Raw genomic sequence first — 17,130 nt, 5'->3', positions numbered from 1 at the left:
GCTGTTATCAGGAGAGACCGGGTGGCTCAGTCAGTTAAGCATCCAAGTCTTGGTTTTGGCTCAGGTCATGATCTTGTGGCTTTGGGTTCAAGCCCCATTGGCAATCTACGCTGGGCGGGGAGCCTAAGATTCTCTCCCTCCCTCTCCCTCCAACCCCTCTCCCCGGCTCACACTCTCTAAAAATAAAAAAATAAATAAAAAAATAAAAAAAACTATAAGAAAACACTTTTGGAGGCATTTCTAAGAACTAAGTTACAGAATTTTTTCACTTTCTAGATCTGATACTTCTTTTGTAATTATGAGGTAAGATGGACTTTAAATCCATATTTTTTTCACTTAATGTTTACTTATTTTTGAGAGAGAGACAGAGACAGAGTATGAGCAAGGGAGGGGCAGAGAGAGAGAGGGAGATACAGAATCCAAAGCAGGCTCCAGGCTCTGAGCTGTCAGCACAGAGCCCGATGTGGGGCTTGAACTCACAGATTGTGAGATCATAACCTGAGTCGAAGTCGGGAGCTTAAGTGACTAAGCCACCCAGGCAACCCCAAATCTGTACTTTTTAAAAGACCTACCTGTGTTGACATGGAAAGAACTCTAAAGTGGAAAGTGAATGATATGTACATAAAACAAAAACAAAAAAAAAAATAAGAAAATCTCTCCTTTTTGGGTGTATCAGTGGATGTTTATTCATCTAAAAATGATATTGTAGGAGAACATTGAATGGCTATTATTAAATACACATGAGCAGACATTATAGGAGCAGAATTCTCCCAATTCTAGTTACGTTTGCTCAGAACAAAACTGGAAAGGTGGTCACCACATTTGTCTGGGTGAAGATTCTGTTTTACTTTTTCTTATCTGCATTTTCTAAATTTTCTACAGGTGTGGTGTACCATTTTTGTAACTCGAGAAAGTCACAGAAGTTCTTGTTTTTAATGACAGTCTGACAGCAGATGAAGCGAGTAATACCAGGAGACCGAATTATGACGCTGGCCGGGAGAAGAAAGGAGGATGGGAGTGGACAGTCACCACTTTGAGACCCACAGAACCGGGACCAGAGGAGGCCAGAACGAGGCAGGGCAAAGGGGCAAGGATGCCTTGCAATTGTGAGGCACCAGTGGTGCGCGTGTTGCAAACATCTTCATCCATGGTTTCACGGAAGACCCATACCAAGCCCCAGCCAAAGCAGGAATCACGATGCTAACGTGTCATTTGGTGGATGTGATTTTCCAGATGTTAATCAAATGAGGTCTGGGAACACAGAATTTTCTCTGGCTCTGTGCATTTCTAGAGTTGTAATGATTTCTAAGGGTTTCGAGTTCTTTTGAATCCCAGCAGCCCATAATGACGCACAGCAGAATTCATGTCCTGTGGAGTGGGGTGGCCACAGCCTTGGCCTTCAGACCAAGCTGGGGGTGAGGGCTAACTTTAGCCTTGTGGGCTCTGAGGCAGTAGTTTACTCGCTGAGTCCCTCTATCTGGCCTTCTGTTTTCTCACAAAGCCTGTTCACTAAGTCTGCCGTGCAAATTAAATGGGACGGTACACGAAGCATCCATCAGGCCTGTAAAAGACACTCGACACAGGAGATCCACCGTCAGCTGTATGCTTCCAAGACTCTGGAGACTATTAATATTTAAGCCTAAAACGTAAATGCATAACAATACAAAAGGCTTTTACCTGCTTCTTTTCCTCTGCTTGGTGTTCCTTGGGGTACATATTCAGCAAAAAACTTAGGTTCAGCTCAATGCTCGACCCTAACACAGAATTACTTTCACTGCCATCAAGCTTTCTGATAATTTCTAGCAAATAAAGGCAGACAGAGGGGATGATTGTGAAAAGCAAGGTTAAAAGTTTTCAATGTTATTTCAACTAGTAAATTAAAATCCTTTTGGAAAAAAATGAAATGATTTTGGAAGTTAAAAAAATTTTTTTCAATGTTATGTCAAAATGATTTTCCACCTGGGCACCTGGGTGCATCAGTCAATTGAACATCTGACTCTTGACTTCGGCTCGGGTCATGATCTCAGGGTCATGGGATCGAGCCCTGTGTCAGGGTTCACACCGAGCGTGGAGCCTGCTTAATATTCTCTCTCCTTCTGCCCCTCTCCCCTACTCACACATCTGCTCTCTCAAAAATTAAAAAAAAATTAAAAAAAAAAAAGATTTTCCATCAAAGTAGGATACAAGAGTATTCAAAAAACCTATTAAGAAAACAGTTTTGGGGTGCCTGGGTGGCTCAGTCGGTTGAGCATCTGACTTCAGTTCAGGTCATGATCTCATGGTTCATGGGTTTGAGCCCCGTGTTAGGTTCTGTGCTGACAACTCAGAGCCTGGTGCCTGCTTGGGATTCTGTGTCTCCTCTCTCTGCCTCTCCCCTGCTCACACTCTGTCTCTCAAAAATAAATAAATGTAAAAAAAATACTTAAAAAAATTTTTTTAACGTTTATTTATTTTTGAGACAGGGAGAGACAGCATGAAAGGGGGAGGGTCAGAGAGAGAGGGAGACACAGAATCCGAAGCAGGCTCCAGGCTCTGAGCTGTCAGCACAGAGCCCGACACGGGGCTCAAACTCACGGACCGCGAGATCATGACCTGAGCCGAAGTCGGACGCTCAACTGACTGAGCCACCCAGGCGCCCCGAAACTTGTTTTCTAAAGTAGTGGATGTATTTCGATGAGTGGATTCCGTAGATAATACAGGTTAATTTGTGTGCAGCTGACAGGAGAACACCCCTACCAGCACTGATGGAGGATCCCTGGCACCAGCTCCTGAAGGAAGATTCTGAAGACCCATCCAGGTGACTTAAGAACTCAACTTCAAGATTTGGAAACTCCACTATGTGGTCGTTGGAAAATGGGCCATCATACACACGCCCATTCTTGAACGTTAATCGGCCCTGCAGACAGAGAGATTGACAGTTCAGGAAAACCACTGGTAATGTGCGTCTGTATCTTTTTCAAAGGTTTGGAGTTTTTTTGTTTGTTTTTAAGATATGCCCTTAGCCCAGGGTACCTGGGTGGCCCAGTCAGCTTCTGACTTCGGCTCAGGTCATGATCTCGTGGTTTGTGGGTTCGAGCCCCGCGTCAGGCTCTGTGTTGACAGCTCAGAGCCTGCAGCCTGCTTCGGATTCTGTGTCTCCCTTTCTCTCTGCCCCTTCCCCTCTCACACTCTGTCTCTCTCTCTTTCAAAAATAAATAAATATTAAAAAAAATTTTTTTTAATATGTACTTAGCCCACGTAGAATCAGGCTCCTAGAGTCTCACATCACTGTAAGTCCTCTCTCTTCCTTCTCTTCCTTTCCCATCTGTCCCAAGAGCTCTCTCCAATTACCCCTAGGTCACAGAAGGTATCTTATCAAACCATGCTAGTGACCAGCAGAGTGCCTATCACCAAAGAGGGGCTCTCTTGGGATCTGTCCAACCCAGGCCAATAGTCAGTCTGATTGAGAGGTAAGCACATGACCCAAGTCAGCTCAGCCAAACTAAAGACATCTGTGGAAAGCTTCCTGGGAAAGAGTTTCTTCTCTCCTTCTACTTAGTGTGTATGTGGATATGAAGCCTGGAGCCACAGCAACTTATGGTCATGAGGGAGGGGCAGCATAAGAGTGAAGCTGACAGCATGACAGGAGACATCTCCTGGGGAGAGGAAGAACACCCTCAACATCGCTGAGTTGCTGGAGCAAAGCAACCTTGCAACCCACTCCTTTTTTAAAAAAATATATTTATTTTGAAAGAGAGAGAGAGCACGCATGAGCATGGGGGAGGGGGAGGGGGAGAGGGAGAGAGAGAATCCCAAGCAGGCTCCACACCATCAGCGCAGAGCCCAAGGTAGAGCTCAATGCCATGAACCGTGAGATCATGACCTGAGCTGAAACCAAGAGTCGGACGCTTAACCGACTGAGCCCCCCAGGTGTCCCCAAATCCACTTATTCCTTAACACTTACAGATTATTAAGCTAGGTATTCCATTACTTGTGACCAAAACCACCCTCACACACATGTACATAACATAAACCAACAAAATAACTTCTAAATATACTTTTAGATATTGATGATATGTTGGAAATTATTCTAAAATTTGTATAGTTATCTTAATAAGACAGTAGGCTATCCTATGCAAAAATGGATGATGCACTTTACCAGAGAATGACACTCCTTGTACTGTAATTTAGTTGCTTTACAAACTCTTTAAAATGTACTCTTCACACATCTGCACTCACCATGCCGTGTTTTTTATTGGAGACCCATTGTCCCTCATACATGGCTCCGCTGGCATAGTAAAATTTTCCATGGCCATGACGATATCCATTTACAAACTCTCCTATGTATTCATTTCTCAAAGGGTACTGGGAGTTGGGGATTCTCTTTAGAAACCATGAATGTGTTCCAAAGCCATTCTGAAAAGAAAGCAAATTTCCATGAGGAATGCTCAAAATATTTTCTCTTTTTACCTGAATCCATTTAAAATTCAGATAATAGATCATAACAATAACTCATTTGAAGGGACAAAGAACCCCCTGCCTCTGTCACCCACCATCTATTTTTGGTCCCTTTGAGTCTGACTCCTTTAGGTACCTCATATAAGTGGAATTATATAGTATTTGTCCTTTTGCAACTGGCTTATTTCACTTAGCATAATGTCTTCAAGTTTCATCCATCTTATAGTATGCGTCAGAATGTCCTTCTTTTAAAAAATTTTTTAATTTACATTTATTTCTTTTTGAGAGACAGAGTGCAAGCAGGGGAGGGGCAGAGAGAGAAGGAGACACAGAATCCGAAGCAGGCTCCAGGCTCCGAGCTGTCAGCACAGAGCCCGACGTAGGGCTCGAACCCGCGAACAGTAAGATCATGACCTGAGCCGAAGTCGGACACTTAACCGACTGAACCACCCAGGCACCTCATAGAATGTCCTGCCTTTTAAAGACTAAATTATATTCCATTGTATGTTTATATCATCATCCATTTGTTTATTCATTCATCCCATTGTGTCTGTTGAAGACATTATGCTAAGTGATATAAGCCAGTGGCGGGGGTGGGGGAAGGGGTTATGGGGAGTGAGTGTTTAATGGGGACAGTCTCAGTTTGGGAAGATGAAGAGTTCTGGAGATGGATGGAGGTGATTCACAACAGTGTGAATGTGCTTAATGCCCCTGAATTGGACACTTTAGAATGGTTAAGATGGTAAATTTTGTGTTATGTGTGTTTTACCACAATTAAAAACTAAAAAGAAACCTGGGGTAGCTTTATTCCTATCAGAAAAGACTTCAGAGGAATAGAAATTATCAGGGCTAAAGAGGGACATTACAACATGATAAAAAGGGTCAACGCACCAAGAAGACATAACAATCCTACACGTAACAACAGAGCCTTAAAATATATAAAACAAAAATTGATAGATTTGGAAGAAATAGACAAATCTACAATTATTTTTGGACACTTCAACACTCTCCTCTGAGAAATGGGTAGAAAAAGTAGACAGAAGAGAGTAACGTGCTATAGAAGAAATGTGATAAAGAACAACACTACCAACCAACTTGATCTAATTGGCATCCACAGAATACTCCATTCAACAAAAGCAGAAATGCACATAACATTCACTGAAAAAGACCATATTCTGGGCCATAAAATAAACCACAACGTATTTAAAAGAAATGTAATAAGTGTGTAAAGAACACAAAGTATGTTCTCTGATCACAATAGAATTAAACAAAAAATCAACAACAGAAAGAAATCTGGAAAAAGTCTCCAAACATTTGGAAATTAAGCAATATACATCAAAATAATTTATATTCAAAAGAGGAAGTCATAGGGAAATTAGAAAATATTTGAACTGAACAAAAGTTAAAAGCATATCAGAATTAATGGAATACAGATAAAGCAGTGTTAGGAGAAAAAATTTTAGTATTAAACGTTTGTATTAGAAAAGAAGAGGGGCGCCTGGGTGGCGCAGTCGGTTAAGCGTCCGACTTCAGCCAGGTCACGATCTCGCGGTCCGTGAGTTCGAGCCCCGCGTCAGGCTCTGGGCTGATGGCTCAGAGCCTGGAGCCTGTTTCCGATTCTGTGTTTCCCTCTCTCTCTGCCCCTCCCCCGTTCATGCTCTGTCTCTCTCTGTCCCAAAAATAAATAAACGTTGAAAAAAAAAATTTAAAAAAAAAAAAAAAAGAAAAGAAGAAATGTCTCAAATCAATAAAACTTCCATAGTACAACTCAAGGAGAAGAGCATAGTAAACCTGAAGCACGTAGAAGGAAAATAATAACAAAGAGCAGGTATGAAATTAAAAACTCAAAACCATCAAGAGAAAATAAATAGCATGAAAACTGGCTCTTACAGAATTTTCAGGACATGGCTACATCTCTAGCCAGGACTGAAGAAAAAAGAGAAAACACAAAGTACTGATGCCAGAAGAAACAGGGAACATCACTATAGATCTCCTATAATATGGATTAAAAGAATAACAAGAGAATGTTATGCACAGCCATATGTTAATAAATTTCTATGAAATGGACAAATTCCTTCAATAACACAAACTTCCAAAATTTACTCAAGAAGAAACAGATAACCTGAATAGTGCATTATCTATTTTTTAAGTGTTATTTTATAGTTAATATACAGTTAACTTATTGTTAATCTTGTCACAAAGATAGCTCCAGTCCTAGAAATCTTCACTGGCATCTTCAGGTAAATGGCTCCAGAAGAGAGAATACCAATTCTACAAACTCAGGAAATTAAAGAGAACACTTTCCAACTCATTTTATGTGGCAACATTACCCTGGTTACTAAAATCTGGCAAAGATATTAAATGGAAAGAATACTAAAGATCAAAATCTCTCATGATCATAGACACAAAAATTTTCAACAAAGTATTAGGACATTGAATCTAGCAACATATAAAAAGGATAATATAATCATGGTCACGTCAGGTTGATATCACTGGAATACAAGGTTCATTCAACATCTGAAAATCAATCAATGTATTGAAAGTGAGGGGATGGAGAAACATCTATCACGCAAATTGATGGCAAAAGAAAGCCAGAGTAACAATATTTACATCAGATAAAATAGACTTTAAAAAAAAGGCTGTGGGAGCACCTGGGTGGCTTAGTCGGTTAAGCATCTGACTTCTGCTCAGGTCATGATCTCACAGCTTGTGAGTCTGAGCCCCACATCAGGCTCTGTGCTGACAGCTTAGGACCTGGAGCTTTCTTTGGATTCTGTGTCTCCCTCTCTCTCTGCCCCTTCCCTGCTCTCTCTCTCTCAAAAATACAAACACTTAAAAAAATAAAAATAAAACAAAGACTGTAGCAAAAGACAAAGGAGGATACTGTATCATCATAAAGAGGACAATCCAACAAGATCTAACAATTGTAAATGTTTATGCACCCAACATGAAAGCACCCAAATACATAAAACAGTTAATAACAAACATAAAGGAACTAATTGATAATAATACAATAATAGCAGGGGACTTTAACACCCCACTGACATCAATGGACAGATCATCTAAACAGAATCAACAAGGAAATAATGGCTTTGAATGACATGCTGAACCAGATGGACTTAACAGATACATTCAGAACATTCCATTGTAAAACAGTAGAATACTCATTTGAGTGCACATGGAACATTCTCCAGAATGGATCATGTATTAGCCCACAAAACAAACCTCAACAAATTCAAGAAGATTGAAATCATACCATGCATATGACCACAATGTTATGAAACTAGAAGTCAACCCCAAGAAAAAAAATTGGAAAGACCACAAATACATGGAAGTTAAAGAACATCCTACTGAAGCATGAATGGGTTAACCAGTAACTCAAAGAAGAAATTAAAAAGTACATGGAAGGGGCGCCTGGGTGGCGCAGTCGGTTAAGCGTCCGACTTCAGCCAGGTCATGATCTCGCGGTCCGTGAGTTCGAGCCCCGTGTCAGGCTCTGGGCTGATGGCTCAGAGCCTGGAGCCTGTTTCTGATTCTGTGTCTCCCTCTCTCTCTGCCCCTCCCCCGTTCACGCTCTGTCTCTCTCTGTCCCAAAAATAAATAAACGTTGAAAAAAAAAATTAAAAAAAAAAAAAGTACATGGAAATAAATGAAAATGAAAACACGATGGCTCAAAACCTTTGGGATGCAGCAAAAGCAGACCTAAGAAGAAAGTATACAGCAATATAGGCCTACCTCAAGAAGCCAGAAAAATCTCAAATAAACAACCTAAATTTGCACCTAAAGGAGCTAGAAAAAGAACAACAGACAAAACTTAAAATCAGCAGAAGGAAGGAAATGATAAAGGTTAGAGCAAAAATAAATGATATAGAAACTAAAAATAATAATAGAACAGATCAATGAAACCAGGAGCTAGTTCTTTGAAAAACAATCAACAAAACTGATAAACTTCCAGCCAGAATTATCAAGAAAAAAAGAGAAAAGCCTCGAACAAATAAAATCACAAATGAGAGAGGAGAAATAACAACCAACACCTCAAAAATATGAACAATCCTAAGAGAATGTTATGAAAAACTATAGGCTAATGAAGTGGAACAACCTGGAAGAAATGGATACATTCCTAGAAACATATAAACTATCAAAACCAAAATAGGAGGAAATAGAACATTTGAATAGACCAATAACCAGCAAAGAAATTGACTCAGTAAAAAAAAACAAAAACAAAAACAAAAAAAACCAAAAAAAACCTCCCAACAAACAGAAGTCCAGGACCAGATTCTACCAAACATTTAAAGAAGAGTTAATGCCTATTCTTCTCAAACTATTCCAAAACATAGAAAAGGAAAACTTCCAAATTAATTCTATGAGGCCAGTATTACCCTAATACCAAAACCAGATAAAACATCCACTAACAAAGAGAACCAGAGGGGTGCCTGGGTGGCTCAGTCAGTTGCATCTGGCTTCTGATTTCGGCTCAGGTCACGATCCCAGGGTAGTGGGATTGAGCTCCGTACTGGGCTCCATTCTTAGCATGGAACCTGCTTAAGATTCATTCATTCATATTCATATTCTCTCTCTGTCTCTCTTTCTCTCTCTCTCCCCCTCTGCCCATCCCCTCCCCCTCTAAAATAAAAAATAAATGTTAAAAAAAAAGAGAACCACAGGCCAGTATCCCTGAGGAACATGGATGCAAAAATTCTTAATAAAATACTAGCAAACCATATCCAACAATACATTAAAAAAAATCATTCACCGCAATCAAGTGGTATTTATTCCTGGGTTATGAGGGTGGTTCAATATTCACGAATCAATCAATGTGACACATCACATCGATAGGAGAAAGGACAAGAACCACATGATCATTTCAATAGAGGCAGAAAAGGCATTTGACAAAGTACAACATCCATTCAATGATAAACACCCTCAACAAAGGAGATTTAGAACATACCCCAATGTAATAAAGGCCACATATGAAAAACCCACAGCTAATACCATCCTCAATAGGGAAAAACTGAGAGCTTTTCCAATATGATCAGGAGCAAGACAAAAAATATCCATTCTCACCATTGTTATTCAACATAGTACTAGAAGTCCTACTCACAGCAATCAGATAACAAAAAGAAATAAAAGGCACCCGAATCAGCAAAGAAGCAGCCAAACTTTCACTATTTGCAGATGACATGATATTCAGTATAGAAAACCTGTAAGACTTCACCAAAATACTACTAGAACTGAACAATGAATCCAGTAAGGTTACAGGATACAAAAGCAACATACAGAAATCTGTTGGATTTCTATAGATCAATAAGGAAACAGTAGAAACAGAAACTAATAAAACCCATTTACAATTGCACCCAAAAATAATAAGATACCTAGGAATGAAACTAATCAAAAAAGGTGAAAGACCTATACTCTGAAAACTATAAAACACTGATGAAAGAAACTGAAGAAGACACAAAGAAATGAAAAGACACTCCATACTCATGGATTAGAAGAACAAATACTGCTAAAATGTCTATACTACCCACAGCAATCCACAGATTTAACACAAATTCTATCAAAGTATCATCAGCTTTTCTCACAGAATTAGAAAAAAACAATCCTAAAATCTGTATGGAAACACAAAAGATCCCAAATAGCCAAAGCAATCTTGAAAAAGAAAAGCAAAACTGGAGGCATCATGATTCTGGACTTCAAGTTCTATTATAAAGCTGTAGTAATTAAAACAGTATGGTATCGGCACAAAAATAGACACATAAATCAATAGAACAGAATAGAAAATCCAGAAATAAAACCACAATTATATGGGCAATTAATCTTCGACAAAGCAGGAAAGAGTATCCAATGGGAAAAAGACAGTCTCAGGGCACCTGGGTGGCTCAGTCAGTTGAGTGTCCAACTCTTGATTTTGGCTCAGGTATGATCTCACAGTTTCGTGAGTTCAAGCTCTGCATTGGGCTCTGTGCCAACCGTGCACAGAGCCTGCTTGGATGTCTCCATATTTCTGCCCCTCTCCTGCTCACATTCTGTCTCTCTCAAAGGAAATAAAAAAACTAAACAACAACAACAACAACAACAACAACAACAACAACAACAACAACACAGGGGCACCTGGGTGGCTCAGTTGGTTAAGCACCCGACTCGGTTTCAGCTCAGGTCATGATCTCACAGTTTCCTGAGTCTGAGTCCCATATTGGGCTCTGCCCTGGCAGCATGGAGCCTGCTTGACATACTCTCATTCTCGCTCTCATTCTCTCTCTCTCTCTCTCTCTCTCTCTCTCCCCCTTCCCCACTTGTGCTGTCTCAAAAAATAAACTTAAAAAAAAATAACTATTTTTAAAGAAAAGACTGTCTTTTCAACATATGCTAATGGGAAAACTGGAGAGGCACATACAAAAGAATGAAACTGGACCACTTTCTTACACTATATAGAGAAAAAAATTCAAAATGGACTAAGGACCTACATGTGAGACCTGAAACCATAAAAATCCTAGAAAAGAGCATATGCAGCAATTTCTGTGACATCGGCTGTAGCAGGTTTTTTCTAGATCTGTCTCCTGAAGCAAGAGAAACAAAAGCAAAAATAAACTATTGGGACCTCATCAAGACAAAAAGCTTCTGCACAGTGAAGGAAACAATCAACAAAACCAAAACGCAACCAACAGAATGGGAGAAGATGTCTGCAAATAACATATCCAATAAAGGGCTAGAATCCAAAATATATACAGAACTCAGAAATCTCAACACCCAAAAAACAATCCAATTAAAAAATGGGCAAAAGACACGAACAGACATTTCTCCAAAGAAGATATACAGATGGCCAAGAGACCCGTGAAAAGATACTCGTGACCACTCATCGTCAGGGAAATGCAAATCAAAACGATGATGAGGTATCACCTCACACCTGTCAGAATGGCTAAAATCGACACCACAAGAAACAACAGGTGTTGGTGAGGATGTGGAGAAAAGGGAACCCTCTTGCACTGTTGGTGGGAATGCAAACTGGTGCAGGCACTGTGGAGAACAGTACGGAGGTTCCTCAAAACACTGAAAATAGAACTATCTTAGAATCCAGCAATCACACTACTATTTACCCAAAGAATAGAAAAACACTAATTGAGAGATACATGCACCCCCATGTTTATAGCAGCATTCTTTTCTTTTTTTTTTTTTTAACTTTTTTTTTCAACGTTTATTTATTTTGGGGACAGAGAGAGACAGAGCATGAACGGGCGAGGGGCAGAGAGAGAGGGAGACACAGATTCGGAAACAGGCTCCAGGCTCTGAGCCATCTGCCCAGAGCCCGACGTGGGGCTCGAACTCACGGACCTCGAGATCGTGACCTGGCTGAAGTCGGACGCTTAATCGACTGCGCCACCCAGGCGCCCCTATAGCAGCATTATTTTCAACAGCCCAGATATGGAAGGAGCTGTGTCCACTGACTGATGAATGGGTAAAGAAGATGTGGTACATGCACACATGCGAGCGCGCACACACACACACACACACGCACGATGGAATATTACTCAGCCATCGAAAAGATTATGTGGCCATTTGCAATGACATGGATGGAGCTAGAGACGCTAATGCTAAACAAAATGAATCAGAGAAAGACAAATACAAGCAAAGTTAAGAAGCAAAACAAGAAAAGGGAAAAAAAAATGGAGAGAGAGCCAGAGAGAGTCGAGGCAGGAAACAGATTCTTAACTACAGAGAACAAAGTGATGGTTGCCAGAGGGGAGGTGGGCAGGAGGGTGGAAGAAACAGGTGCTGGGATGAAGGCACTTGTCATGATGAGCACAGGGTGATGTATACAAGTGTTGAATCACTAAATTGCACACCTGAAACTAATACAATACTGTACGTTACCTGGAATTAAAATTAAAAACTTAATTTTAGTTTAATAGTAAAATAATTTTTTTAAGAAAATAAATCAATGTAATTCAACATGATCAACAGACTAGAGAAGAAAAACCACACAGATCCTCCCACTGGAGGCAGAAAAGCACTGGACAAACTTCACATCCATTCATGATAAAAACTGTAAGCAAATGAAGAGTTAGAGCGCTTCCTCCTAATAAATGATGGCTCTTCCTGATAAAGAGCATCCCTGAAAAACCCACAGCAAACATCGCCCATGATGAAAGACTGAATGCTTTCCCACTAGGCTCAGGCCCAATGCGAGGCTGTCTGCCCCTGCACCCGTGCTTGGGATTGTCTATATTAAAAAATCCCAAAGAACCTACAAAATACTGACCAGAACTATTATGTGAGTTCAGCAAGGCCCCTAATTACCAGATTAATATGCAGATATTATCAGAAAACCCAAGCTTGTATAAACCATATAAAACTAACCGTATGAAGCCTTTCTTTTCTGTGCGGGAAATACACAGCTCCTAAGGCATAGATAATAGTCTTGGTCTACACACGAGCCATGGGAATTGAGATCTGCTTGCTTGGGGGCGCCTAGGTGGATCAGTAGGTTCAGGGTCCGACTCTTGGTTTTGGCTCAGGTCACGATCTCATGGCTTGTGGGGCCGAGCCCACAAATTGCACTGACCATGTGGAGGCTGCTTGGGGTTCTCTCTCTGCCTCTCTTTCTCTGCTCCCCCCGCGACTCACACACTCTTTCTCTCTCAAAATAAATATTTAAAAAAAAACCATTTTGTTGCTCACCCGTGTGTAAGACCTTTAGAGAAACCTAAATAATAAAATGGCACTAAAAAAAGATGGTCTGGACCAGCAAATCATACTTTGGGTTTCTAAATTTAGCAGTGTTGAAGTTTCAGGTGACCGGATGATATACCAAGTGACGCGTGTGCAGGGCATCAGCAGCGTCCCCGTCTGGGTGCATGCGGGTCACACCCACGGGCGCCGTACCTGGACGCCCTTCTCCCACTGCCCCGTGTACTCTTCGTTGGTCGTCAGCCACCTCATCCTGCCTTCCCCGTGGCTCACGTTGTCCTGCCACTGCCCTTCATATATGTTTCCAGACTTGTAACTGGGACCGAGAAAAATGAAAAACAATCGGTTATTTTATGTACAACACTTATCTTTAGGAAGACTTTCTTTTACATTTCTTAAAATGTGTACCTATTTTTCTGAAACAGAAAGAGACAGAGCTCAAGCAGGGGAGGGACAGAGAGAGAGGGAGACACAGAATCCGAGGCAGGCTCCAGGCTCCGAGCTGTCAGCACAGAGCCCGACGTCGGGCTCAAATTCATGAACCTCGAGATCATGACCTGAGCCGAAGTCTGAAGCTAAACCAACTGAGTCACCCAGGCGCCCCTAAGAAGACTGTCCTTTAAACTTTTTCTCTAAACACCTTTGAAGAAATCCAACCCTTGTGCCCATACAGTCTCCTCAAATGGACAGGTGGTAAAAATCATCATCTTAGGGATAAGACAACCCACTTTATTAAATCCTCTGATCATTTAATTAAGGTGATAAGGAGGATAAGAGCAGGGATTTTAAATCTTTTAAAAACAACTCCGTATAGTAGTATGATTAGTTAACATTTTTGCTCCCTTTTTGTTAAAAAATGTTTGTTAACATTTATTTTTGAGAGACAGAGAAACAGAGTGCAAATAGGAGAGGGGGGGAGAGGGAGAGGGAGAGGGAGAGGGAGAGGGAGAGGGAGAGGGAGAGAGAGAGAGAGAGAGAGAATCCAAAGCAGGCTCCTGGCTCTGAGCTGTCAGCACAGAGCCTAATGTGGGGCTTGAGCCCACGAACCATGAGATCATGACCTGAGATGAAGTCAGATGCTTAACTGACTGAGCCACCCACGCACCCCTCGCCCCCAAATATTTCAATCCTTAAAATATATGACTCCATCAGCTCGATCTAAAATCAAGCAAACATGTCAAGAGTCTTCTGAAAACATACGAGATATTCATGAACGAGAGAACAAAGTTTCTACGTGTGATAAAGTACGGTTGTATCATTAGATCTCATTTAATATAACGTTCCTTTAAATTTTCTGTAAAATATTTTCATCACTATGGAGATTCCATTGGGGTGAATTGAAATATTCCGCCCTGCTTATATAGAAAATGTGTTCTCCGAAATTTCTGCACCTTATCTTTTTTTTTTCAAAGTTTATTTATTTTGAGAAAGAGAAGAGAGAGAACAAGCAGGGAGGGGAAGAGAGAGGGAGAGAGAATCCCAAGCAGGCTCTGTGCTGTCGGCATGGAGTCCAATACGAGGCTCGAACCCACGAACCTTGAGATCATGACCTGAGCCAAAATCAAGAGTCGGACGCTTAATCAACTGAGCCACCCAGGTGCCCCTCTGCACCTTATCTTTAAGCACCTAAGTGAAAATCATTTGGGCCCCCACACCCTTTCCCCCCCACACCCCCAGAGCGGCCATGGTAATACTTACCACCTTATCCCCCAGCCGTTTTTGATGTTGTATACCCAGTCCCCCTCGTACCAAGAGGTACCTTCTTGGTTGTAATAAATAGAGCCCTAAAACAAATAATATCATTTTAACAAAGCAAGTCATACAGCAAATGTTTATTAAAGGCAAAGATAAATTAAAGGAGGCCGAACTATGTGGAAGTCAATGTCCTATGAAGGCAAGACATTTAATCCATGATATGTTTCTGTCTTGTAATCGAGAAAATGGTGAAGTATCCACCAAGTAAGAAAGAGATGCCACCAATCAATGACTCCTTAATAGTGAGGTGTCACATTAGGGCTAATCATTATATTATATATATTATATTCGATAACTGTGAGTCAAGTAAGTACCTGAATAATCCCGTTGTGTTGTTACCTAAACCGAGTAGTAGCACCTTCTGTGTAACTGGAAGGCCAGCCCCTTTTATGTCCCTAAACCACTTTCGTTTTACCCATTTGTCACCTTATTTGACTTCCTCCGAGTTTAACATTTATTTATTTTTGAGAGACAGAGAGAGACAGAGCAGGAGCAGGGGAGGGGCAGAGAGAGAGGGAGACACAGAATCCAAAACAGGCTCCAGGCTCTGAGCCGTCAGCAGAGAGCCCAACGCGGGGCTCAAACTCACGAACCATGAGATCGTGACCTGAGCCAAAGTCAGACGCTTAACCGGCTGAGCCACCCAGGCACCCCAAGACTGCCTCCAAGTTTAAGTGAACATGGTGTAACCTTTCTTCAGTGACTCCTCTGAGGAATAGTACTAGTCACCATGCACGTATGAGGACCTTCACTGAATGGCCTCAGGTTGCTTCTTTATTCGGTGGTTTATTTCTTTGTGTGTGTGTGTGTGTGTGTGTGTGTGTGTGATTTTTCTATCTTCTTCTCCACTACCAAGCTGGCTTGTTCCTTCGTGCAGCCATCCAGGGGCCGTTGTCTAGAAGCTGCCACCACCCCCAGTCTGAATTGATCCACTAAGAGCTGAACAAGGGAAGGGAAAGGAAGGGAAGCCAATGGACAGAATTGTCTATATTCGAGTCGAATGATGATTATAATGGTAGACTGTTTCTTTTCTTATAACATTTTATGAAAACACTGCTGCGGTATTTTATCATCCGATACAAAAGCAAATAGTGCCAGAAACAGCAACCTTGCTTAAAAGTATCACCTGTGGTAGTGGTGAGACTGTAAATTGGGCCAGATGCTGTGGAAAACAGTCGGGAGGTTCCTCAAAGCGTTAAACATCGAGTTACCATATTCCACTCCTAGGTTTATACGCCAGAGAACTGAAGACAAGGACCCAAATAATCCTTACACATGCGTTCATAGTGGTGCTATTCACAGAAGCCAAAAGATGGAAAGAGCCCAAGTGCCCATCAATGGATGAACAGATAAACAAAATGTGGTCCATCCATATGGTGGACTATTAGCCACAAAAAAGAATTAAGTACCTACAACATGCATGGATCTCAAAAACATGATGCTGAATAAAAAAAGCCAGATCCAAAAGGCCACATAACACAGGATTCCATTCACATGAAACATCCAGAGTAGGTAAACCCATAGAGACAGGAAGCAGAATGGTGGCCACCGGGGGGTCCGGGTGGGAAATAACTGCCCGGTGGGTACAGGGCTGTACTTTGGAGGGTGGATGAAAATGTTCTGGGACTAGACAGAGGTGGCAGTCTCACAGCACTGAGAATGCACTGAATGCCGCTGAATTGCAGACTCTGAAATGGTGAGTTTCGTGTGATGTGGATTTCACGTCAATAAACATAGTTGTAGGACAGCCCCCTACCTCCCATACCTCTATTTGTTCATCCTATCTATGGACGGGAGTCAAGTGGCCGCCTCACCCACCTTCCCGTGTCTCTTGCCGTGACACCATTGGCCGATGTAGGACACGGGGTGCGTGCCACATACGAACATACCAAATCCGTGCCTCACGCCGTGTAGCACTTCTCCTTCATAGGTGCTGCCATCCGGCCACGTGTACACGCCATGCTTCATGGGCATGTTCTTCACAAACTCCCCCTAGGGCAAAACGACCCTGAGAGTGAGAGAAAGAAGGCAGTAGAGAGACCCCTCTCCTATGGGCAGACTGAGATGCCTCCTTGACTACTGGATACTATTCCTGTCTCTCCTCCACGGAAACAGTGGAGTATCCGCCCCCCTCCCCCAGCCTCCACCCTCCTCCCTCCTTCTCTACACACTCCATCCTCCCTCACCTCCCCTCTCCTGGGCAGAAGCACCAGCAGGATAAAATAGCTGAGTGCAGAGAAGGCTCCAAGAAGC

The 17,130-nt window shown here is 41.7% G+C and overlaps 1 protein-coding gene across 4 annotated transcripts in view; it reads right to left on the bottom strand.

Annotated features, from left to right (window-relative positions):
* The window catches only part of RSPH10B (radial spoke head 10 homolog B), a 62,964-nt gene that overhangs the window by 32,537 nt on the left and 13,297 nt on the right, over positions 1-17,130 (bottom strand). For all 4 annotated transcript variants that reach the window (XM_040455862.1, XM_040455864.1, XM_040455865.1 and 1 more), the window contains exons 5-10: positions 16,696-16,869; positions 14,821-14,906; positions 13,318-13,438; positions 4,219-4,395; positions 2,737-2,896; positions 1,678-1,799 (exon numbers count right to left, since the gene is read on the bottom strand). In XM_040455862.1, coding sequence (XP_040311796.1) covers positions 1,678-1,799; positions 2,737-2,896; positions 4,219-4,395; positions 13,318-13,438; positions 14,821-14,906; positions 16,696-16,869 — 840 coding nt within the window. The remainder of the gene's footprint in view (positions 1-1,677; positions 1,800-2,736; positions 2,897-4,218; positions 4,396-13,317; positions 13,439-14,820; positions 14,907-16,695; positions 16,870-17,130) is intronic.

The sequence above is a fragment of the Herpailurus yagouaroundi genome, unplaced genomic scaffold (genome assembly GCF_014898765.1).
Source record: "Herpailurus yagouaroundi ecotype Mexico unplaced genomic scaffold, PumYag 216, whole genome shotgun sequence".
Taxonomy (NCBI): Eukaryota; Metazoa; Chordata; class Mammalia; order Carnivora; family Felidae; genus Herpailurus; species Herpailurus yagouaroundi.
Note: the sequence above shows the minus strand (reverse complement) of the source record. Positions and strands in the feature narration are given on the sequence as shown.